Below are 26,735 nucleotides of genomic sequence, written 5' to 3'. Positions count from 1 at the left end.
TGAATTAAGAGCCTTCAGGCGCCCAGATATCTTCCATAACCCGCCACTTAAACATAAATAACGTTTCACAGTGGGCACACGGCTTTCCTAAACTGATATCCCGCTTAAGATACACATTAACATTGAAATAAACGCCCCCAGCCCCACAAAAGGAGTCATGTGCATATGAAAATTGAGGGTAGGCCAGCCCTTCGAGCCTGCACCGCCATTCATTGGCTATATTTAACTCAGGGAGTTAGCCTTCTCTCCATACCCTTGTGGCTAAAGGGATCAGGGGGTAAATATAGCCAGAGAAGGCAGGTACAGGATACTGAGTTGGATCACCACTCTCTGCATGAAAATATTGAATGGCGGTTTTAAAGGCTCTTAAGCTGGGCCCCTTGTCCTGGACTCCTCGGCACCAATTTCTATCTGGCCTGTCCAACCCCTATGAATTTTGTAAGTTTCTATAAATCCCCTCTCAATCTTCTCTAAGTATTATACTTAAGATAAACACAAAATACTGGAGTAACTCAGCGGGTCAGGCAGCATCTCTGGAGGGAAGGAATGGGTGACTTTTCGGGTCGAGACCCTTCTCCAGAGTCAGGGAAGTGGGAGACTACAGATGTGGAAAGTTAAGGTGTGAAAAGGACAGATCAAAGCAGACGGTGCTAAGAGGATGTAGAATGGTTCATTGTTAGCTGAGGGGAAGGTGACGACACGCTATATAATCTAATATTTAATCAGGAGAACATGTGGGACAACTAGGATTGGGGAGGGACGGACAGACAGACAGACAGACAGAGAGGGGAAGCAAGGATTATTTTTATTTTAAGTTAGAAAAATCCAAATTCATACTGCTGGATTGTAAGCTGCCCAAGTGATATTTGAGGTGCTGTTGCTCCAATTTGCGTTGGGCCTCACTCTGACAGTTAATGAGGGACAGCACAGAAAGCTCAGTATGAGAATGGGAAGGGGAATTAAAGTGTTTAACAACCGGGAGATCACATAGGCCTCGGCAAACTGAGCAGAGCGAAACGATCGCCAAACCTGCACTTGGTATCGCCGATATATAGTCCACACCTGGAGCAGGAACTACAGTAGATGAGGTTGGTGGAGGTGCAAAAGAACCTCTCCCTCACCAGAAAAGATAGTTGGAGTTCTTGGATGGTCAAGGGAGGATGTATAGGGACAGGTGTTGCACCTCCTATGATTGCAGTGGAAACTACCTGTGGAGGGGGTGGTTTGGGTGGGAAGGGATGAGTTAACCAGGGAGTTGTGGAGAGGACGGTCTCTGTGGAAAGAGGTGAACATAAGAAGATGTGGCTAGTGGTGGGATCCCGTTGGAGGTGGCGAAAAAGTTAGAGGATTATGTGCTGTATAAGACGTTAAACGTATCGCTGGCATATACATTGCAAAATAATACATTCTTTAAGAATTTTATTCAAACGCAGTTTGTTGTTTGAGTATTTTCTCTGAAGAGAATGAAGCAATGACTAATATTTATAATTATGGAGACATGCAGAAATGAGCACTTTTGGCCTATCAATGCCAATCCTCAGATATGGCTCTCCCTGACCTCCTACTTATTTAAGTAGGGTACCTGTTTAAATGCTTTTTAAATGTTGTAATTGTATCTCTCTGTTATCTGGCTGCACGTTCCAGTAACCTCTGTAAGAAAAATCTACTCATTGGATCGCTCAAGTTTCTCAATGTTTTAGTTGCAGGTGGTGTGCAACAAGAATCTGAAATTACAGTGTGTTCATTCTCTTTAAACTTACTGTTGGTTAAACGTATTTTTATTTTGGACTAAAAGTTCAAAACAATGGCCTGTATAGTGGATAATTACACTGGGCATGGCATTAATTTGTGGGGAAAGCCTGACATTGAGAATTATTTAAATATATACTGTTCACCTGATTCTGCCTTTCATGATAATCAGACATGCCAACCATTCAATTAGTAATTGCATGTATAGATTGACAGCATAACATTGCAATACACTCCATCTTTCACAGAATATTTTTGCTTGTATTTACATGATTAATCTGCATCATAAATACTCTATCCTGTGTTAGGATTCTAATTACATGAATGCAGTAATGGTGTGTTTTGCATATTCATATATGCAAATTGGGCCATTGCATATGAAATGCATGCTCTCGAGTACTGATTTTGACTAATTCAAACTGATATTCAAAATGCTGGAGTAACTTAGCTGGAGGCAGCATTTCTGGATAGAAGAAATGGGTGATGTTTTGTGTAAGGTGTGCACCCTTCCTTATCTTTGTGTCTCCCTCCCCTGACTCAATCTGAAGAAGGGTCTCGACTCGAAACATCACCCATTCCTTCTATCCAGAGATGCTGTCTGTCCAATTGAGTTACTCTAACATTTTGAGTCTATCTTCGGTGGAAACTGGCATCTGCAGTTCCTTCCTATATGATTCAAACTGATGCTCTACCTTTGATCTCTTGACACTACTGTGCAAAGAAAAGTGAGGAAATATTCTGCTGGTCTAGCCAACAGTTTAAAGATATCTCACAACTTGTTAAGAACAGCATTGATAGATGGGATTTGCTACAGTGCTTTCCTTTTAAACAATGGGGAGAAGACAGGAAAATGGGGTTGAGAGGGAAAAAGTCATGGTTGAATGGTGGAGCATACTCGATGGGCCAAATGGGCTAAATCTGCTGCTTTGTCTCATGCTCTCGAGTTCCCATTGCAACACTCAGACAGTGGATGGAAGCTGGAAGGGAATTTGTAGCATGGCCTTCGGACATGGATTGCCACTGGGCCTACAAGTGTGTGAATAGAGTTAGTCTAGGAAGCATTACCTCAGAGCTTTGTGCAAAACTTGATGCAAGTTGATGCTTTGCTTTGCTATGTTCCTTGATTATAGTACAGGCTGCATATTGTGTACCAAGTTTCTCACCTTGCAAAGATTCCACCTCAATGCTTTAAAATGGATCCATTTCTAAAATTAGTGTAACATTGATTGATAATCCTGCGGTTCCTGTAGTGCCTGGCCAATGTTATGCATCTAAATTGAAAAATTGGCAATGATAATGTTATAATGCAGGGAGGCTGATAAAGTAAGATGCAAGTGCTTAAAGTATATGCTAGTCATCAGAGAGTGCGGCTTGAGGAGAAGCTGGAATCTGAGAATGAGTTTGCTTTTCCAAGAAGGGTGTCGGCATGAAACATGACTCAAGATCAAAAGTGTTTGATTCTCCAACTTCATTGAAAATGGCAATGCAAGCTTTTGACTTTAGAGATACAATGCAAAAACAGGCCCTTCGACCTACCGAGTCTGCGCCGACCAGCGATCACTCCGTACACTAGCACTGGCCTGCACACAAGGGACAATTTATATTTTAACCAAGCCATTTAACCTACAAACCCGTACGTCTTTGGAGTGTGAGAGGAAACTGGAAGAAAATCCCACATGACCACAGGGAGAACATACAAACTCTGTACTGACAACACTCGTAGCCATCTAGGATAACCAATAAATGGTGTTTGTTTCTTTGCTGACCAAGTGTTGTGAATGAATATATCGGAAGAAAATTGCAGCCATATTCTGACCGGAAAGGTTTCTGCTTTTTGACTTGGGTCAAAAAGCAGGAGTGTAGATTTTTGGTACAATGGCAAATTTAAACTCCAACCCCCCCAACCTTTTTCCCCATCTTATGGTATGGAAATTAGAAACCAGACATTGTAAAGAAGAACATTTTGGATAATGAATCATTTGTTATTTCTGTCTCAGCTGCCAGTTCATAGGCCATGTTTGAGTGTTGACTGTCTGCCCACCCTTTCCAGCAGTATGTGTTTCAGGAAACCCAAATCCAAACCAAAGGCAATAAGGTTGCGGGAGTGTGTGGTGTGAGTTCTAGTTGGCATATTATGTCACACTTGTTATGCATGCTTTACCTAGGCATACTGTTACTTTTGGTGCACGGTGGGGAACCCATAATTTGGAAGGATGTTAGCAACTTCATACATTCTTGCTTTTGAAAATTGCAGCTGTTTTGGCACTTCTAATGGCCTCTAAACTGCTGGGTGTCTAGACGATGGTTGAAGATAACTTTTGTCAGTTAATGTTCATGTAATAGTTTGCTGCTGTTGTAGTGACTCACTTTTGTGATGTCCAGCTGCTAAATGATTAATTTAGCATTAGATTTTCTTTGCAGTTAAGTATATCACAGAAAAAAAGAAAGACTGAAAATGTTCAGGCTAGAATAGACAAAGAAAATCTGGCTTGCGCAACTTGAGCTCTGTTATCTACACTGACTGTCGAAAAGTGTAAATGATCCCACAGTTTTTCTGTGAGATTATCTCAGAAGCAGCTGGCTGTTGTAACTTTGGTTTTTGACGTGACAAGCAAATGTATTAGTTTGGATATTTTGATCTAATTTATGACTTAAAATAAAAGTGCTGCTTTAGGGCCCGAAAGTTAAAGAGGTTTCCAGGCAATCCATCTTTATTTTCACCATATTCTTTTATCTGAAAATGAGGGAATAGATTAAATAATCACTTTGAGCACTGCGGTGAATTGAAGAGCGAGAACTGTTGCAACAGAAAATGAAAGTATTCAAGTTGGCTAAGATGATTTTAGAGAGCAAAGTTGGTGAGATGTGTTTTGACAATATGAATTCCATCATTATTTCTGTTCTCTAAAATATTTTCCATTATTATTGTTGGTGCTAAATTTGTGCATTTCTCCTTTGCTTTGTAAAAAGGTGTAAAGGTTAAGATTTACCTCACCATTGGAGAAAGATGAGAGAATATGTTTTAAAAAAGGTGTTAAACTATGGCATTATTTTTATTTGTGTGAAAGGAATTTGTATTGTGTATTTGCTAATACATCTAATTTATGCATCATTTACGGGATTTAAATAAGCAATTTAATCCATTTAGGTCATAAACCCCCTTTCACACTTCTTCGTCTAATCTGACCTCTTCCCTTCACTACTGTTTCTCCCCTTAAATGTAGCTACTGCCCTAATCACATGACTCCTTGAAGTAGGAGTTTTATATTGTCACTGCCCTTTGGAGGATAATATCTTTCCCAGAATCTCCTGATTAGCTGTATTGATTACTAAATTATGCTCATGGTTAATCCTTATTAAACCTATAAGGAATTTAAAACAAAGTATTTGAGGAGCTGGTGGGTCAGGCAGCATCTGTGCAGGGAATGGAAAGGCAGCATTTCAGGGCTGGACTCTTCTTCAGACTGGAATGAAGAACCACATAACTCAGTAAAAACCTCTAATGAACAATAGTTTGAAAGTAAAGCTTGGTTTTATTCAACCCCACATTTTACCAATATTTATCACAGTATTTAATAAAGGTATTGCTTCAATATTATGCCCCTAACTATAATCTTTACAAATGGCATATCTCTTGCTCATGGTATCATCTCCAGTGGCTCTATAGCCTCTTTTTGTCGTATGCGGATCAGAACGGTTCAAGGCTATGCATGTGTAATGTTACTTCTATGCTTTTTAGTCTGTCCCTCCAGATTTGACTCCAGTGTTTTGATTTCTATTTTAATGACTTTGCTAATCTGCTTTGCTTTTTTAAAAACTGATTAGATTAGTCTGCTGCTGCTTTTTGCTTGACTTCTTGAAACTGCCAGTGGTACAACTTGAAATAGCATTGCTTTCTCTTCTGTTATCTTTTTGATGAAATAATTAACTGAGATCATATCTGAGTTTCAGATGTATGTAAAATATTCCCTGGCAATATTTGAAGAGGAGCACAATGTTTTGGACAATATTCATTCTTCAGTATCGCAACCAGAAACATTAACATATTATTCATCTCCTTCAAAGCTTGTGGGGCATTCGAACGTGGACATCTCAAAAATTAATTAATTTGCTTTGTGGCATCATGAGAATATATGAGAATATTTCAAAAATTCATTAACTCGCTTTAGGCATTGTGAGAATAACACTTTAATTTTTTTTCTAAAGATGGTAAGGGAAATAGGTGAACATGTTGCTGTAGCTTAGTGTAATGTTCTCCGGAAATTTACTTAGATTACAGCAAAATGGGGATTGGTTTAACTGGACATCACAGAGATATGATATAAACACAGATTTTCTTCTCTAAAAGCACAATTGTTTCAAAATTGCTGGATTGAAAATGTAATATAGAAAAACTACTAGTTCATCTGTACAGGCCATCTCTACATAATTGGCGCCAAAGGGTTCTATAGATGTAATAATTTGAGTAATGTGTTTGTGGATAGCTTCAACTAAATATCTGTGTAGAGCATGAATAATGACAAAATTGATCTGCATTTATCCGATTCAAAACAAATCCCAGTTGCCGTCTTATCCAGTGTGCCTGCATTAATGCAAGTGCTTCACTGTTCTGGAAAATTGAGTAAATTGTTGTTTAAGTGATTTTTTTAAAAGTGTGATAAATGTGCAGGGCATTAAAGTAATGCATGAACGATCTAATGATTTGTGTATCTTCTGTTTGGTGAAATTAGGTGTAAATATCTTATTTTGCTTGAATTAATGCATTTGAATGTAAGGCAAATGTTTGATGTGGAAGACAGATTAACTTGTCACACACTGAATTAAATTGACATTAGCAAAAATAGCACGTTATTTACTGGTCATTGACTATATTTAGATAAAACCAAATTATAATAAATTTTCTGGCTATTCTTATGCATGGAATTAATTGCAATATTTTTTATTGGACTGCAACAATTTTATGGACAATTTTTTCTGAAATTGTACTGGTTACATTTTTAGTAAAGTACTGCTTAACTTTCAATTAACAATTGGTTTCTTTGTTGTAACACCATTGAAATATTGGATGGGTTTTCAGATAATGCAGGATTGTCCAGTTTTATTGAGATTAGTTTAAATTCATAATGCCTGCATTGCTATTACGCATATTTGATTTTTAAAATCATACCACTATAACAAGTGTTCATACACGTATGTGCAATTGGATAGTTTGTCAGGCAATTGCGTTTGCTGCTTATTGTATGTATTGAAGAACATTCAGTAGGTGGCAGTGATTTGCAAGTTTCTTATCTATTTACCTGGGATTTAACCATTTCACACATCAAAGGAGTCTTGAACATTTGCAGAATCGTGAGTGTACTTTAGCACCTATCAATTTCTGCCAATTACTATTGTCCATTCTCTCTTAAATTTTCTTCAAAGATTAATCTATAGTTATCTCAGTTAGGTAGAATGTGCACAGCAATGATGCTGTAATGTTGTTATGCAGCACTAGGTGTGATCTTGTTTAACATTGACTATTGTGGACAATAAATTATGATCAGCAATTTTCCATTTATTTTGAGGCATTAAGAGTTGCAGTACTGTCTTCTTTTGGGATATTTGACCATGAAGAATATAAATTCTTACAAGTTCTCCAGGGATGCTGCCTGACTCGCTGAATTACTCCAGCAATTTGTATCTTTATTATAGAATTAAAAATAAATACATTTTAAACGTTGTATTTTTAAAACATAAGTTTTATTTTAATTTAAAGATAGCTGAGGTGGTAGATGTTAAAATGATGAAAGATGTAGCATTGGATTTGTTTTTGATAAAAACAATTGTTAAGAAGTGCAATTCTCTTCAAGATTATAACTTATAATTTATAATGACAAGCTAGGACTCAATCTAAGCTGCAGAGGAGGAACGGTCTAAAAGAGGCAAATTTGAATCAAAATCAGTGGAAACCATGGTGATAGTAATGATATTTCATTTTTATATCTCCTACAGGAAAATGGCATTTTGCATTACAAGTAAATTAAAATGTGATGTGGCATCACTTTTTTGTACAAGACGGGTGGCTTTGAAGCTGTGCTTCTCACAACTTGCATTATCTCATAGAATCTAGTTGTTTCTTAGTCATTTACTCCACTTTCATTATATAAAGTATTAACTGGGATGATTGTCGGCATTTGAGATAAACATTTTGAGGATGTTATTTGCCATCCTCTAATCTCATCTCTGTGTTGCACATGTAATTGCCTCTTGATTTTTTTCACAGCAACTAGGGATGGGTGATAATTACTGGCTTGTAACATTGTGTGTGTGTGTCTTAACAAAATGGAAAATAATCATCTATCTCGGTAAACAAATACTTGTCATCCATTCTTCTGGACTTTATACGCTCCATGTTCTCATCAGCTTCCCCAGGTTCTATCACTGACCAACACACTAAAGCCAATTGACAGTGAGCAATTGAAAGTGGCAATTACAGTGCCCTCCATAATGTTTGCGACAGACCCATCATTCATTTATTTGCCTCTGTACATCACAATTTGAGATTTGTAATAGAAAAAAAATCACATGTGGTTAAAGTGCACATTGTCAAATTTTATGAAAGGGTATTTTTATACATTTTGATTTTGCCATGTAGAAATTACAGCCGTGTTTATACATAGTCCCCCCATTTTAGGGCACCATAATGTTTGGGACTCATGCCTGCACAGGTGTTTGTAATTGCTCAGGTGTGTTTAAATGCCTCCTTAATGCAGGTATAAGAGAGCTCTCAACACATAGTCTTTCCTCCAGTCTTTCCATCACCTTTGGAAACTTTTATTGCTGTTTATCAACATGAGGCACAAAGTTGTGCCAATGAAAGTCAAATAAGCCATTATGAGACTGAGAAACAAGAATAAAACTGTTAGAGACATCAGCCAAACCGCAGGCTTACCAAAATCAACTGTTTCAATTACAATCACAATAATACTTTATTAGCCAAGTATGTTTTGCAACATATGAGGAATTTAATTTGCCAAGTCAGTCATACAAATAAAATGCAACAGAACACACAAAATACATTTTAACATAAACATCCATTGGAACATCATTAAGAAGAAAGAGAGCACTGAGCTTACTAATCGCAAAGGGACCTGTAGTGGAACCACTGCCTGATTAAATACTGGACAGTGAGTGGATCAAGATACAAGATACCTCGGGCTAGCTTGTGAATGATTGGCACCTGTGTCTAAGAAAAACATGGCAATTAAGGCCGAAACTTGTAAAAGTACAATTTAGGTTGTTTATACACTTGGGAACATTTCTTACTACAGGTACATGCCATTTATTTTAATTGATGCAGCAGTATGAATGAATAGTTTAATCTTTTTTGCAAATATAAACCCAGTCTTTAGTTAATTTGGACTGGAAATTCTGGATATTAGTCCAGCATTGAGGTTGGGAGATTACAACCTTCATGTCGTCCACCCTGTTTCGACGAATGCAATCGATCTCCTGGCGAGGCAAAAAAAACGGAGAAAAGTCCATGATTATGATTAATTAGAGGGAATTCTGCAGATGCTGGAGAATCGAAGGTTAAACAAAAAAGCTGGAGAGACTCTGCGGGTGCAGCAGCATCTATGGGGCGAAGGACATAGGCACCGTTTCGGGCCGAAACCCTTCTTCAAACTGAAGAGTCCAGCGTTTTGTTTCAATTTTCTGGCACGCCATATGTTAAGTTATAGACGAAGAGTCCACGTTTTGTTTCAATCTTCTGGTAAATGGACAGTTTATAGACACACGCACGCACACACACACACACGCGCACACACACACACACACACACACACACACACACACACACACACGCATACCACCCCCCCGAGGTCAGAAGCCGTGATGGACTGGACATTGCTCACAACTTTTTGCAGTCGTCTTCAATCCTGGGCTCTCAGGTTGCTGACCCAGGCCGTGATGCAACCAGTCAATATGCTCTCTACTGTAGACCTGTAGAAGTTCAAAAGAATCCTCTCTGAAATACCGAATATCATTCCAACTGTGAAATATGAGCAAATCTCCAAATTCCTAAGTTATCAAATTGGGTGTGGTTGGGGTGTTATGAGTATGTGGTGGATTCAGAGTAGGGGCAGGAATAAAGCTGCAGCTTTTTAAACAATGCTTATGTTCAGAGTAGAGAATTTGGGGCAGCAGAAAAATCTCTCTTTCCAGAGGAGCACAGCAAAAAACATTTAGCAATCTGTGTTTAATGCTTTTAATTTGGATTTGTTTCTCCAGGAACAATGAATATGACAACATGAAATTCATTTCTTGGAAGAAATGTGTCCAGTATTACTGTTTAACAATGTGTTGCTTTATGATTTTTTTTTGTCAAACATCTGTGTCTGATTATTTCATAACAAGTTTCATGTGCATATGAGTAGAATTGGCAAAACAATGCCAGTGATAAAGTAGTAAATGAAAACTATTTGTTTTAATTCAGTGCTATAACGATCAGTTATGCTCTTGAGTTTTGAATGAACGGGGATCTACTGTGCATAAAGACACATCATTGACAAAAGATAAAATCTACATGAAATTGATGAGATTCTCTAAGAAATTACTGCATTTCCGACCGTTTTAGTGTATAACATAGATTCAACGGGTACATTGCAATATGGAAAATTAACAAATAATTCAAATATCTTAATGTGACTTAAAAACATTTGGTTTAATCGTGGAAAAACTTGAATCTTAAGATTGGGGCGCAGCTGTATATTTGTTGCCTTACAACGCCAGAGACCTGGGTTTGACACTGACTACAGGTGCTGGCTATGTGGAGTTTGCACATTCTTCCTGTGATCCGGTGGGTTTTGTCCGGGTGCTCGTTTCCTACCTCACTCCAAGGACGTAAGGTTGGAGGTAATTGGCATTGGTAAAATTGTAAATTGTCCCTAGCGTACAGAATAGTACGGGTTGATTTTCCACACAGTATCTCTTTAAAAAAAAAAAAAAAAATTTAAATTATATGTTTACATAAACAACCATTAAATTCTTTATCTCATGAATAAATTATTGTAAGTAATAAAGTTTAGCAATAACTTTCGTGTGCTAGTAAATACATTGGCTAAGGGGTACTGTCCATGGGATAAATTAAAGAGATTAATCATGGATTCTGAAAGAGTTGCTACTAATTGTGGTGCTCCCCGGGTCACTTTAATTATGCAGAAAGCTGCACCAAAATGATCAGGAAACAAACTTCAGCTGATCAACACATTTAGAGGGAGTGAAGAAGATGTATCTGATTTAATGGGTCACTGCTTTCTGTCACCTACACTCAATCCAAAGCTTGTCATTTGTTCAGTCTATTGTGCGATAACCTGTTTTAACATAACATTAGCCTGCCACCATCGAGAAATTTGTTATATTAATATGATGATTATTCATGGTTGTGTGGAACTTGTATATCACACGCCACCATCCTAAAACTCCACTTAACCAAATATAATAATAATAATAATAATAAATGTTATTTGTGGGCGCCTTTCAAAAGTCTCAAGGACACCTTACAGAAATTAACAAGAGTAAAAAAACATATAATTGGAATAAAATAAATAATAAAGACATCACCAATACACAAATTAAAGCCAGAATTCGATCCAAAGATAAAAAATCAAAAACACAATGTAAAGAGAGAGCAGCGGCATCCAAACCGCGCCAGCGTCCACTCTCCCTTCCGACAGCCATCTTGGACACAAACTAAATATGAAAGAGTAGCTGATGAAAAATTCTCAACCATCCTGATTATCTGAAGTGTGTTTGCCAAAAGGGAATGGAAAGATTGTGTGCAAAATGATATATAATAAATAATTTGTATTTGAGTAAATCCTGAGATTCTGTCAACTGAATGGATGGTATATTTAAAGTATACGTTTTCTTTCCTGTAGAGTAATAGTTTGCTTTCTTCCCCTTACTTAGGTCGCTTGGGTTTGTGTGTTTTCGAGCCTCTTCACAAAATAGCCATCATCAAACAAATTCTAAAGGTTTTCGTCCATCACTACAGATCAGGAAATGGGGAATGGCTCCAGATTCGACATTTTTACCTTCCTAAATGCCAGGTTAGTAGGTATATTTGAGTATAGAACAGCCAAAGTTAATTTTTGTTTGTCAACATAGAAATCCTCGCCAAGTGTATATTGGGGATAAAACAACTGGGAAGGAATGCAGCACGGTGGCGCAGCGGAAGAGTTGCTGCCTTACAATGTTTGCAGCAATGAGTCCAGGGTTCGATCCCGGCTACGGGTGCTGTCTGCACAGAGTTTGTATGTTCTCACCATGACCGTGTGGGTTTTCTCCGAGATCTTCAGTTTCTTCCCACGCTCCAAAGACGTACAGATTTGTAGGTTAATTGGCTTGGTATAGGCGTAAACTGTCTGTAGTGTGTGTATCGCTGGCTGGTGATCTCTATAAACATAATGATAGTTTAATAGCTACAGGATTTCTACAATACTGGATGGTGATATAATGCTTTAAATTAGCGCAAAGGGGGTGAGTGGAAATAATAAAGGGAATGTCTGTAATTAGATGCAGACCGATGGAGATTGAATGATACGTAGTGTGCTGACTGAGAGAGGATAACAAAGACTTGTCAATGCACTTGATCCGTCAGAGGGAGATTGATACGGACGGAGGAAAGAGAAACAAATGCCGGAAGTGTGAGATAAAGAACACTATAATGGCTGAAAATCTGAAATAGGAGAATGCTGGAAATCGGCAGAAGTTAGGCAGCATCCATGGAAAGAGAAAAATTAAATTAACATTACTTATCATAACTTATCAGAGGTACACAAAAATGCTGGTGAAATTCAGCGGGTGCAGCAGCATCCATGGAGCGAAGGAAATAGGCAACGTTTCGGGCCGAAACCTGGTCTGAAGAAGGGTTTTGGATCGAAACGTTGCCTATTTCTTTCGCTCCATAGATGCTGCTGCACCTGCTGAGTTTTTCCAGCATTTGTCTGTACCATCAATTTTCCAGGATCTGCAGTTCCTTCTTAAACACTTAACTTAGCAGAATTGGCCAACGCTGGTGCAAACTGGAAAGTGGATCATCTGAAATTCTTTGTGATAACTGACGTATGTACTGCACCTTGATGGAAGATGGGAAGTTGTTCTTTGATCTTGGGCCCGGCTTCAATGGAACATGAGATATCAAACACAGAGAGCTCACAGCGTTTGGAAGAATAAAGCGATACTGTTGGTAGCTCAAGATCACCTTTGATGAATAGACGGACATATTCTGCAAAGCTGTTACCCAATCTTAACTTGGGTTTCTCCAATTCAGCAGAGATAACGTTGTGAGCATCAAATGCCATGCTTACATTTGGTTGAAGTGCAAGTAAATTGATATTTTCATCCATTGAATTAGCAACTAACTTGCACTTCATCCAAATTGGGAATGGAAGGGGTAAAATGGCAAATGTTGCATCTCCTGTGGCTGCAAGTGAAGGTGCAGTGAAAGAGAGAGTGGGTGTTGGGAGTCACTGCAGGAACTTTTCCTTCAGAATGCCGAATAAGGAAAAGAAGATTAGATTACAGAGAATGATCCATTGAATGTGGAGGCCAGTGGAACAGAAGGTGAAGAGAAGATGCTTGTTCAGAGCAAGAATGCCTGACATGGACAATTCACACGTGGAAGCCCTGGCAACTTCAGGAAGGAGAAATTACAGTGAAGGGAAAAGGAAGATAACTTGGAAGCATTGGTATAAAAACTGCCATTATCACAACGTTATTTCGTTTGGACCTCAAGGGGTCCAAATGACAATTAAATTGAATCTTGAATCTTGATCTTGAACTGTTTTCTTGGAGCTGGAGAAACGGAGAATGGAATGGACTTTTTACAAGAAGCAGAGTGAGAGGAGCTGTAATAAATGTAGCTGTCGGAATCTGTGGACATAGATGTAATAGTTATAACCCATCTCTTGAGATAGAGAAAGAGGTCCCAAAAAGAAGAAAGGAGGAGTTAGAGGTTGAAAGTGAGATCTGGGTAGAATTTTCAGCAGACGATGATGTTCAAGATCAGGATCTGGATCCGTGTACCAGAATAAAAGGCAGGGGAGAGGTTTTCTGAAGGATTGAAACAAAATCTGCTTCACATTTTCTACAGAGATGAGTATAGTGTGGACTCTTGCAGGTACACTTTTGATTTAGGGGAAGTGAGTTCAACGAGAAAATGAGTTCAGCCAACTGAGGGCAGATGATGGTGAAGTTGGACTTTCTGTCAAGGAAAAAAAAATGAAGAGTCTTCAGATGATTCTGACGCGAGGTAGATTTGTAAAGAGATTGGATGCCCATGAGCCAGTTGGGACCAAAAACTGAAAACTTCCAGACGGTGGGGGTTGCTTTAAGATGTCATGGATGTAAATAGGAAAAGACAAGGAAAGAAAGAATAGAGTCATGACAGGACAAGATGTGTAAGATGGAACTGCAGATGCTGGTTTAAACTGAAAATAGACACAAAATGTTGGAGTCACTCAACGGGACAGACGGCATCTCTGGATAGAAGGAAATGTTTCAGAACGTCACCCATTCCTTCTGTCCAGATATGCAGTCTGTCCTGCTGAGTTACTCCAGCTTTTTGTGTCTTTCTACAGGGCAAGTACAGGTTAAAATGGATCCCCTTTCGATTTTGAATCGGCAGAAGTGGGTCGTTTGTGTTAAGTATTCTCTGTTCCAACAGTGCTCCAGCTGATTGAGAAGTAGTAATACCAGGTAGCACACAAGTATAAGACATTTTGAGGATTTTAATGTTTTTTTGCTGTTGTGTATTGTGCAATTATTTTTTCCTTTATTATAACTTCCTTTCTCATTTGCATTTATCCTCTTCTCCCTATCTTTGTTATTAATGCCCAGTTATCGAGATTCTCTTTTTTTCAGGAACGAGACTACCTCTTCTATCTCAATCATCTTTACCCGTGCAAAAGCTGAATTGCATTATAATTTCTGCCTCCTTTGTTCACATTTCAGGAGGATTTACTATTTATTTTACTCCACTCGGGGAGAGGTATATTGTTTAATCTGTGAGTCGTGTATCCGGACTCCTACCTTGATTTGAAATGATTTAGTTTACATTGTGGGTGATTTTAAAATATTGGCCAGCTAGATCAGAAGAAAAGTATCACTGATCGCTATATTGTGCGGTTGCATTCTTGCATTGTTCCACTTCTTTCATGTTGTGATTGAGTATGTGAACAAACCTAATGTGAAGTATTCAAAGAATTATACTTCAGTCACAGCTGATAGAGTGCTGATTGGACTGCCATTGCGATAAATCCTAACTGGGCAGTGAATTGATTCTTTCAGTGATACATATAACATCCACGTACATTAATGCTTTTGTGCCACAATTTATTTACATGTTATACCAATGTAACGATTAAAACTGGCAAAGTTATGAAATAGTTTATGAAAATGTTCCTTTGAAGGCTCAATAATTTGATTGGATCAAAATTCAAACGAATCACACAAGTTACAAAGTACATTGTGAATGCATTTAGCACAGTGGCAGAGCAGCAATAGAGTTGCAGCCTTATAGTGCCAGAGACGCAGGTTCGATCCTTGTTGGGGGCTGTCTGTACGGAGTTTGTACATTCTCCCAGTGATCGCTTGCATTGCCTCCAGGTGCTCTGGTTTCCTTCCACATAGAGGTGCAGGTTTGTAGGTTAATTGGCTTCTGCGTAAAATCTGTCTGGTGTAGAAAATTCCGATTTAGCCTAAAGATGGGGGCTGGAGAGGAGGAAGTTGTTTATATTAGTGGCAAAGATGGAAGATCTTGGCTTTGACCTATCTAAGTTTTAAAGAAATAAGCATCATTTATTGATGCCTTGATTAAAAGTCTGACAATGCAAACAGTCAAGAGTGTTTTTTGTCATAACCTGAAACGGAACAACGAAATTCCTACTTGCAGCAGCACAAAAGATACGTAAAGATGGTACTCTGTAAAGTTTACCGTGTAAAGACCATAATAAACAACAAAAAAGTTCAGTGTATATATAAAATATTAATTTAAAAACAAATACAATGCGCCCAAGTCAATGTAGTTTGGAGCTTATTCGCACGTTGTACTATTTTAAACACATGATGGTAGTAGGGAAGAAGCTGCTCCTGAAACAGGACATTAGTTTTTAGCCTCACTATACCTTCTTTCCAATGGCAGGAGATGAAATTCTTTGTGATAACTGACGTATGTACTGCACCTTGATGGAAGATGGGAAGTTGTTCTTTGATCTTGGGCCCGGCTTCAATGGAACATGAGATATCAAACACAGAGAGCTCACAGCGTTTGGAAAAATAAAGCGATACTGTTGGTAGTTCAAGATCACCTTTGATGAATAGACAGACATATTCTGCAAAGCTGTTACCCAATCTTAACTTGGGTTTCTCCAATTCAGCAGAGATAACGTTGTGAGCATCAAATGCCATTCTTACATTTGGTTGAAGTGCAAGTAAATTGATATTTTCATCCATTGAATTAGCAACTAACTTGCACTTCATCCAAATTGGGAATGGAAGGGGTAAAATGGCAAATGTTGCATCTCCTGTGGCTGCAAGTGAAGGTGCAGTGAAAGAGAGAGTGGGTGTTGGGAGTCACTGCAGGAACTTTCCCTTCCGAATGCTGAATAAGGAAAAGAAGATTAGATTACAGAGAATGATCCATTGAATGTGGAGGCCAGTGGAACAGAAGGTGAAGAGAAGATGCTTGTTCAGAGCAAGAATGCCTGACATGGACAATTCACACGTGGAAGCCCTGACAACTTCAGGAAGGAGAAATTACAGTGAAGGGAAAAGGAAGATAACTTGGAAGCATTGGTATAAAAACCGCCATTATCACAACTGTTTTCTTGGAGCTGGAGAAACGGAGAATGAACTGTTTTCTTGGAGCTGGAGAAACGGAGAATGGAATGGACTTTTTACAAGAAGCAGAGTGAGAGGAGCTGTAATAAATGTAGTTGTCGGAATCTGTGGACATAGATGTAATAGTTATAACCCATCTCTTGAGATAGAGAAAGAGGTCCCAAAAAGAAGAAAGGAGGAGTTAGAGGTTGAAAGTGAGACCTGGGTAGAATTTTCAGCAAAGACGATGATGTTCAAGATCAGGATCTGGATCAGTGTACCAGAATAAAAGGCAGGGGAGAGGTTTTCTGAAGGATTGAAACAAAATCTGCTTCACATTTTCTACAGAGATGAGTATAGTGTGGACTCTTGCAGGTACACTTTTGATTTAGGGGAAGTGAGTTCAATGAGAAAATGAGTTCAGCCAACTGAGGGCAGATGATGGTGAAGTTGGACTTTCTGTCAAGGAAAAAAAAAATGAAGAGTCTTCAGATGATTCTGACGTGAGGTAGATTTGTAAAGAGATTGGATGCCCATGAGCCAGTTGGGACCAAAAACTGAAAACTTCCAGACGGTGGGGGTTGCTTTAAGATGTCATGGATGTAAATAGGAAAAGACAAGGAAAGAAAGAATAGAGTCATGACAGGACAAGATGTGTAAGATGGAACTGCAGATGCTGGTTTAAACCGAAAATAGACACATAAAAGCTGGAGTCACTCAACGGGACAGACAGCATCTCTGGATAGAAGGAAATGTTTCAGAACGTCACCCATTCCTTCTGTCCAGATATGCTGTCTGTCCCGCTGAGTTACTCCAGCTTTTTGTGTCTTTCTACAGGGCAAGTACAGGTTAAAATGGGTCCCCTTTCGATTTTGAGTAGGCAGAAGTGGGTCGTTTGTGTTAAGTATTCTCTGTTCCAACAGTGCTCCAGCTGATTGAGAAGTAGTAATACCAGGTAGCACACAAGTATAAAACATTTTGAGCATTTTAATGTTTTTTTGCTGTTGTGTATTATGCAATTATTTTTCCTTTATTATAACTTCCTTTCTCATTTGCATTTATCCTCTTCTCCCTATCTTTGTTATTAATGCCCAGTTATCAAGATTCTCTTTTTTTCAGGAACGTGACTACCTCTTCTATCTCAATCGTCTTTACTCGTGCAAAAGCTGAATTGCATTATAATTTCTGCCTCCTTTGTTCACATTTCAGGAGGATTTACTATTTATTTTACTCCACTCGAGGAGAGGTATATTGTTTAATCTGTGAGTCGTGTATCCGGACTCCTACCTTGAGTTGAAATGATTTAGTTTACATTGTGGGTGATTTTAAAATATTGGCCAGCTAGATCAGAAGAAAAGTATCACTGATCGCTATATTGTGTGGTTGCATTCTTGCATTGTTCCACTTCTTTCATGTTGTGATTGAGTATGTGAACAAACCTAATGTGAAGTATTCAAAGAATTATACTTCAGTCACAGCTGATAGAGTGCTGATTGGACTGCCATTGCGATAAATCCTAACTGGGCAGTGAATTGATTCTTTCAGTGATACATATAACATCCACGTACATTAATGCTTTTGTGCCGCAATTTATTTACATGTTATACCAATGTAACGATTAAAACTGGCAAAGTTATGAAATAGTTTATGAAAATGTCCCTTTGAAGGCTCAATAATTTGATTGGATCAAAATTCAAACTTGAATCACACAAGTTATAAAGTACATTGTGAATGCATTTAGCACAGTGGCAGAGCAGCAATAGAGTTGCAGCCTTATAGTGCCAGAGACGCAGGTTCGATCCTTGTTGGGGGCTGTCTGTACGGAGTTTGTACATTCTCCCAGTGATCGCTTGCATTGCCTCCAGGTGCTCTGGTTTCCTTCCACATAGAGGTGCAGGTTTGTAGGTTAATTGGCTTCTGCGTAAAATCTGTCTGGTGTAGAAAATTCCGATTTAGCCTAAAGATGGGGGCTGGAGAGGAGAAAGTTGTTTATATTAGTGGCAAAGATGGAAGATCTTGGCTTTGACCTATCTAAGTTTTAAAGAAATAAGCATCATTTATTGATGCCTTGATTAAAAGTCTGACAATGCAAACAGTCAAGAGTGTTTTTTGTCATAACCTGAAACGGAACAACGAAATTCCTACTTGCAGCAGCACAAAAGATACGTAAAGATGGTACTCTGTAAAGTTTACCGTGTAAAGACCATAATAAACAACAAAAAAGTTCAGTGTATATATAAAATATTAATTTAAAAACAAATACAATGCGCCCAAGTCAATGTAGTTTGGAGCTTATTCGCACGTTGTACTATTTTAAACACATGATGGTAGTAGGGAAGAAGCTGCTCCTGAAACAGGACATTAGTTTTTAGCCTCACTATACCTTCTTTCCAATGGCAGGAGAGAGATAAAAGTATGGCCAGGGCGGTGTGGGTCTCTGATGATGCTGGTTGCCATAGTTTTTGGGGAGGACTGTACCTGTGGTGTACTCACTACTTTTTTGTAATCTTGTTCATTCTTGGGCATTCAACGTGAAGTAACCAATCAACATGCTGTAGAAAATCTTCTCAGGAAATAGAGGCATTGGTGGGCTTTGTTTAAGATTGCATCAGTGAGCTGGATCCGGGATAGATCTTCAAGGAGATGCGCGCCCAGGAATTTCAAGTTTTTGTCTCTCTCCACCATCGTCCCAGAGTTGGAGACAGGTTTGCAGATCCACAACCTTCCTCTGTCCAAAGTCAACACTCGTTCCTTTGTTTTACTGACGTTGAGAGGAAGTTTGCAGTGGAATGGTCAGCTGTGTTTTAGAAAATGGCTGTTTTCCACATATCCTTAAAGGAATATTCCTAATAAGATTGTAGGCGGCATAGTGGCACAGTGGTAGATTTTCTGCCTTACAGCGCCAGAGACCTGGGTTCAATCCTGACTATGGGTGCTGTCTATACGGAGTTTGTACATTCTCCCTGTGACGTGTGGGTTTTCTCCAGGTGCCCCGGTTTCCTCCCACATTCCAAAGACAGAAAAGGTTTGTAGGTTAATTGGCTTCGGTAAAAAGATGTAAAATCGTTCCTAGTATGTAGGATAATGTTAGTGTATCGGGTAATTACTGGTCGGCACAGACTTGATGGGCTGAAGGGCCTGTTTCTGCACAGTATTTCTAAAGTCCAAAGATGAATTAATGGCCTTACAAGTAAATATGAAAATTATTTCTGGTACGTAAATTAAAATATTGGTTCAGATAAGTCATCAGATCAGTGGGAGATAATTCCAGAAAATGGTGCAAAATATTCAGAAACTTTAAGGGCATTAAGAGACAGCTGCTCTTTTCAAAGCTTGTGGTCTTGTCTCGGCCTGTATTGTTGGTAGAAAATGAGCAGAACTCTTCGAGTTTTGATTTTTGCCCGTGGCTTTAAGCGTATATACTTTGAGTTGTGCATTATTATTATCAAGCTTATGTTTTGCCACAACAAGACTATATTTAGACATGAAGTGAAGAAAGGCACCTACACGCTAAAACCTATATTTTAGCTTGTGCTCTTATGTGAGTGATTATTTTTAATTATTATTTTGATTGCTTAACTTGTTTGTATTTGGGGAAGAAAAATCTTAAATTCTTCAAGGACTGATGAATCCATTGCAGTCTTTCATTAAAAATAAATGCACTTTGGTATCATGTTTAGCTTCGATTTGAAGACTTTGCTTCGTAAACATTCAACGAGGACTGCTACTTGGCAATTTAACAGGCTAATGGTGGGGAGTTGCTTTCCAACAGATTTTTTCTGATGGCTGTAATTATAGACACTTCTGAACATGGCGTGCTACTGACAAAATGTTACATGCTGCTGGTGCTGGAAAATAGACCAAGAAATATCATGGCTATAACACAAAAAGCTAGAGGCCTAAGAGCTGTGGTTCATTGTTGGCTGCAGAGAATGTGTTAACAAGTGATGCAAACGGTGATACTCAGCAGGACAACAATGAAACTAGTACGATGACTAGGGCGGGAGAGGGATGGAGAGGGGATGCAAGGATTCCTTGAAGTTAGACAATTTAATATTCATACCGAAGATAAGACACAAAAAGCTGCAGTAACTTAGCGGGACAGGCTGAATCTCTGGAGAAAAGGAATGGATGGCCTTTTGGGCCAAGACCCTTCTTCAGACTGAAAGTCACGGGAAAGGGAAACAAGAGTGAAAGACGATGATGTAGAGAGACATAGAACAACGGATAAAAGATATGCAAAAAAGTAGTGATAAAGGAAACAGGCGATTGTTAGCTGTTGTTGGGTGAGAACAAGAAGCTGGTGCGATGGGTGGGGGATGAATGGAGAGAGAGTGAATGCCAGTATTACTTGAAGTTAGTGAAGTCAATATTCAGATCACTGCGTTGTAAGCTACCCAAGCGAAATATGAGATGCTCTCCCTCCAATTTGCGTTTAACCTCATACTGACAATGGAAGAGGCCTAAGACAGAAAGGTCAGTGTAGGAATGGGAAGGAGAATTAAAATGTTTAGCAACCGGGAGATCAGATAGGTCCAGGCAGACAGAGCGAAGGTGTTCAGCGAAACGATTGCCTTGTCTATGTTCTGTCTTGCCGATGTATCAGTCCACATCTTGAGCAACAGATACAGTAGATGGGGTTGGAGGAGGTGCAAGCAAACCTCTGCCTAACCTGAAAGGACTGTCTGGGTTCCTGGACAGAGTCGAGGGAGGAGGTATAAAGACAGGTGTTGCAATGGAAGGTACCTGGGGAAGGGGTGGTTTGGGTGGGAACAGATGAGTTAACCAGGGTGTTGTGGAGGGAGCAGTTTATGCGTAAGCGGAAAAGGGTGGAGATGGGAAGATGTGACTGGAGGTGGGATCCCGTTGGAGGTGGCGAAAATGTCTTACCATTATGTGCTGTATGCAACGGCTGATTGGGTGGAAGGTAAGGACGGGGGGGGCACTCTATCCCTGTTGCGACTAGGGGGAGGGGGAGCAAGGTTGGAGCTCTGGGGTACAGAGGAGACGCGTGTGAGGGCCTCATCTATGACGGAAGCGGGAAATCCCATTTCCGAAAGAATGAGGACATCTTAGATGTCCTGGTATGGAACACCTCATCCTGAACCAGTTGTATTAGCATAACATTTCAGCATTAGCCTCTCCTTACTGCACTTGCGGCACATGCTGAAATATTCTCCAAATACAACTGGCTCACATAAACCCAGACCCAGATTAGCAGGGTCCCTGTATCCTGCGTGAGATTTCTCAGCTGCTCTGGTTTCCTTCCACACTCCATAGTCAAACAGGTTTGTTGGTTAATTGGCTTTGGTACAACTGTAAATTGTCCCTAGTGTGTGTAGGATTGTGTTAGTGTACAGATATCGCTGGTCGGCACGGACATGGTGGGCCAAAGTGCCTGTTTCCATGCTGTGTCTAAATTAAAGTAAACTAAACTAGAATTAATAAAATACACTCTTTTAAAAGAATAAACCAGTTGATTATTTTGGCCAGGAATCAGTACTGAACTTTTAAAGAATGGTTTGCACCACATTTCCATGTGCACCAGGACTAGTGGGCTTGGGCTGTCTTGTTGATCGGGATTACTCCTTCTCAAGAGCATGAATATCTTCTCATGTCAACATATGGAATATTTGTGTCGGGTTCTGCAGCTTCTGTCATTCATCCAATGTACCAGGGATTAATTGTCTTGTCTCTGTTTTCTTTGAGCCCTGGATAATTGAGAGAAGACTGTAGTTTTAAATAGATAAATAATTGAGGAATATGAAACTTTGGATGGCCAGTGTTGCAAATTGTTTTTAGAACTTATGTTTTGATCTGAAATATGATAACCCACAGCTCATTAATCTGCTCAGTTTTCTCAATACCATGCTGTCATTTTTGAAATTATGATTTGCATGGTGTCTCAGTGATTTACCATATGGTGCATTTACTAGTTTTACATTTCAATATAAATAGTTGCAAGAAAGCTTCCTGTCTGCCAGATGCAAGCGGTTTTATGTGGAACAAATGGGTATTTTTTTAATCAGATTCACAATGAACAAAATTGCCCATCATTCAGAACTTATTATTCAGTCATTAAATTGCCAGTTTTGTTGAAAGAATTCAGAAGCATAATTGAAACGGAGAACAGCGAATGTAATACACTGATTCAGTTAAGATTTTTCTTCAGAGAATGGAATTGCAATACTTGGATGGAGATTTATTCTGCATTTTTTATGAGCCATCAGCTGATTTGGGAAATGGTTAAAGCTGATTGACAGTGCCAAGGGTGAAATATGGTGTTGCATTCTTCATCACTGATAATCCCTACCTCTACTGATCACGAACAAACAATGCATCTCGATGCAGTCAACTTTAGATCCCAGCTATTATTCAAAGCATGTTTGCTTAGAGGAGATTGTTCCTTATTGTCATGAAGATCTAGGTATCTCCAGTGCACACCATGCTTTCTGGAGGCACTGTGCCATCAGTAATGTTCTTTGTTTGAATTTGTTCCATAAGCCATTGCGAAATTGCTAGTGGCTTCATTTTTTCTAATCTGAACAGTGGACCCAAAGAACTGCATCTTGAGTAAAACGCACAATGCTGGAGTAACTCAGTAGACCTGGCACCATCAGTGATAGGATACTTCCTGACCCACTGAGTTACTCTGCCGTTACTTTGTTTTAATCCGAACAGGCCACGTTTCACACTTCCTGGTAAATTGACACTTCTGAAGAGGGTCTCGACCTGAAACGTCACCCATTGCCTCTCTCCAGAGAAGCTGCCTGTCCCGCTGAGTTACTCTAGCATTTTGTGCCTTCTCGTATATTGGTATATATATTGAAACTTCTCAGCTTTTTAGCATCATTCTTAATGCAATTATCTGCTATAGATTCATATGGATACATATACCAGCCTTTGGACTGGATGGGTTTTATATTGACATTTTAATAGCACTTTGTTAGTCATACTCTCATTCAAAATCTGTACGCTGATATTAACAATAAATAACTATGCCAATCGGTACCCAAAGTGACAATGTTTTATTTTCTTTACGTTTTCTAGATCAGTTAAATAAATGTCAGCCATAGACTTTTGTAGTATATTTGAATGCTTCAGGAATGCAGCTTGATCTACACACGTCATTATTAATTCCCACCATAATGTTTAATTAATGGAGTGTCTTGACGATTTTGACAAGTCTATTCATTTTAAATCTTAGCGGTTGGATCAGTACATCATAATAGTTGCAAATTGAGTGTGATTTGTACATTAGCTGCTCGGTTAAGACAACAATAAAGATGAAAATTAATTTAGTCGATATATACAGTTATAACCCAACAAATATAATATTTTCTTAATACCCAGTAACTTTGTTTTCATACTTTTGCTTTCCCATATGCGGCAAGCAATTGTTTTTATTAACAATACAACAGGTAAAATTGTTGATTTGTTTCTGATGGTCTGTGAATGTACAAGCTTCAAGCAGCTCTTGACATGAAATAATTTTGTGTTCTGTATCAAAATGGTTGATGTTCTTTCAAAAGGTGAAAAATAAAACAATTCTCTGGGATGAATAATTATATTGTGGATATTTATCCTCAGCATTTTATGCGATTATCTATTTAAGAGCAACACAATCTGTAATTTACTATCAAGTTGCAACAAATTAAAGTTAAATAGCAGACAGTCATTTAGATTGTTTTTTTAAATATTGTTTTGGAAAGCAATCCACTGTGGATTTAATTTGTTTATTTGTTCTGCTGACTTTGTACCTGAATGGTTTCATTGTTTCTTTCTTCTGCAGTATGTTACCAAAGTTGATAAAGGACTGTACCAACGTGCAAAACCCAAAGCTGAACCATCATCAGCACCTTTTCCAGAGAAGTCACCTCTGATCAATGATGTTGTTGTACGATCAGTTCAACAAGTTCCCACAATTACACCATATCCGTCCAGTCTTCATGAGGATGAAGAACAAATCCCTGGGAAAGCAGGAATGGAAGAAGTAGCTGACGATAAAGGAACTTCCCAAGATAATCGAAAAGGCAAACAGTGGAACGAGGTGAAAGTGCAACTCGCAGATCTACCAGGGATCTATGCAAAGCTATCTAAAATAAAACTCACAGGTACTGCATGATGCTATCACACACCCCTATTAATATGGAGAGAACTGTGTCTTTAGAAGCTGATTTCATTCTTCTGAAAGAGATTAATTTTATATTGCCACTCTTTTGCTCAATAGATTTGCCAAGTGCAAAATAAAACACTTTGCCAAATGATATCCCTACATGAAAGCCCAAAAAATAGAATTACTTAAGGGCATTTCCTGATTTAAAAAAAAACAGTACTAGTACATTTTTAATTTGCAGCAAATTTTAATCTCATATATTTCAAGCCAGAAATTTGGCTCACTCATCACTTGAAGTCCCTCAAGTCATTAATTAATTATAGTTTACAATGTGGTTTTGGTGCTTTGCGTGGGACCAGTTTATAAATTACTGTAGGGAGGCTCTCGTATGATCTCTCTTCCCATGTCCTGGCCGATTTTAGAAACTAGTATTCATCTTGGATTTATTGACATGAATTCCAAGACTTCTCTCTTCCTCCATGTTGTTTGCCCATTGATTGATCTGTGGCAGGTAGTGAGTGTGCCAACATAAGGGATCAACCTTGATCTTCTCCACATCAATCTATCGGTTGCAGATGGCTTAGATAGCATTTAATATGGAGTTAAATTCCTGTCTTCACAATGAAGCCAGTGTGCCAAAACTTTCTTGACTACACTATCTATCTGCCACTTTCAAGGAATGATGTACTTGCACTCCTAGGTCCTACTGTTCTACAACACTCTCCAGTGCCCTGCCATTCACTGTGTTTCTAAAAGAAGTCGACTGAATTATACCTGTTTACAGCTGGTAGAGCTCCTGCCGCACAGCAGCAGTAACCTGGATTCATTCTGGACCTCGCGTGCTGTCTGTGTGGAGTTTGCACGTTCCCACTGTGATCATGTGAATTATCTCTGGATGCTTCTGTTTCCTTCCATATCCCAAAGATGTGTGGGTTTGGAGGATAATTGGCCTCTGCAAACTGACCCTAGTGTGTAAGGAGTGGATGCAAACATGGGATAACATACATCTAATGTGAACAGGTGACCGATGGTCAGGGTGGGCTCATGGGTCAAACGGCCTGTTTCCATGCTGTATCTCAAAGTTAACCTTTCATCTTCTCCACCTGATCTTTATAGAAACTAGTAATATTATGTTTCAATTTTCATGTTTCTGTGATTTCATTTTACCCTCCTGAGGTCCGGACTTTTAGAATCCTAAAGCACTTCTAAGAACTAGACCAAGTTTGGGCTATTAGTTTTCAAAAGTAATTGCAGAGTTGGCTTTTCACAAATGCACAAGTCTTTCGTTATGTGGAGGTTATCGTTAAATGTTGAGTTGCCGTGCAGAAGATGATTGCTGTTCCCATATCATGAATTTTGATGTCTTAGAGTTCAGAGTTTACAGCATTTAAAAACTCAATTATTTTGAAGCCTGACATTAAGTTGTTACTCATTCAAAAACATTGCAACTGTTATGGTAAATTGCATGTCAGGCTTCAAGACCTGAAATGCAGAAGCTCATAAAAGCAAACTGGTGCACAGCACACCTGATTGTTAGGAATGTGCTGTAAGAAAGAGTTTGGCCAAAAGTGTCAGTGTTTAAGTTTATATCAATTCATCCAATCTGTTGACACAAATGCCTTCGAGGTTGTTTTGAGAAAAGAAGGTCCCTTATTAATTCTCTTGATTTTGTAAGATGATTTGTAGCATGGATGGCAGAGATAATAAATTTGCCTGGTGAGACATTATTAAAAGGAATAATCTAACGGGTATTTATCAGAATCACACTTTATTCGCCAAGTATGTTTTGCAACATATGAGGAATTTCATTGGCCAGGTCAGTCATACAATAAAAAGCAACAGATCACTCAAAAACACATTTTAACATGAACATCCACCACAGTGACTCCTCCACATTCCTCACTGTGATGGAAGGTGAAATATAGTTCAAGGCTCTTCCTTCTGTTCTTCCTCGGTCGTGGGCCTCAAGCCCCTGTTGACGGGACGATCTTGACTCCCGTAGCCGGCG

At 38.9% G+C, this 26,735-nt stretch overlaps 1 protein-coding gene across 1 annotated transcript in view; it reads left to right on the top strand.

Annotated features, from left to right (window-relative positions):
- LOC129708102 (protoheme IX farnesyltransferase, mitochondrial) overlaps positions 1 to 26,735 on the top strand; it is a 97,523-nt gene that overhangs the window by 244 nt on the left and 70,544 nt on the right. The window contains exons 2-3 of the mRNA XM_055653662.1: positions 11,701 to 11,840; positions 24,404 to 24,725. Of these exons, the coding sequence (XP_055509637.1) occupies positions 11,701 to 11,840; positions 24,404 to 24,725 (462 nt within the window). The remainder of the gene's footprint in view (positions 1 to 11,700; positions 11,841 to 24,403; positions 24,726 to 26,735) is intronic.

Source organism: Leucoraja erinacea, chromosome 23 (genome assembly GCF_028641065.1).
Source record: "Leucoraja erinacea ecotype New England chromosome 23, Leri_hhj_1, whole genome shotgun sequence".
Taxonomy (NCBI): Eukaryota; Metazoa; Chordata; class Chondrichthyes; order Rajiformes; family Rajidae; genus Leucoraja; species Leucoraja erinaceus.
The sequence above is the reverse complement of the archived record's forward strand: the minus strand, read 5'-3'. Positions and strand labels throughout refer to the sequence as shown.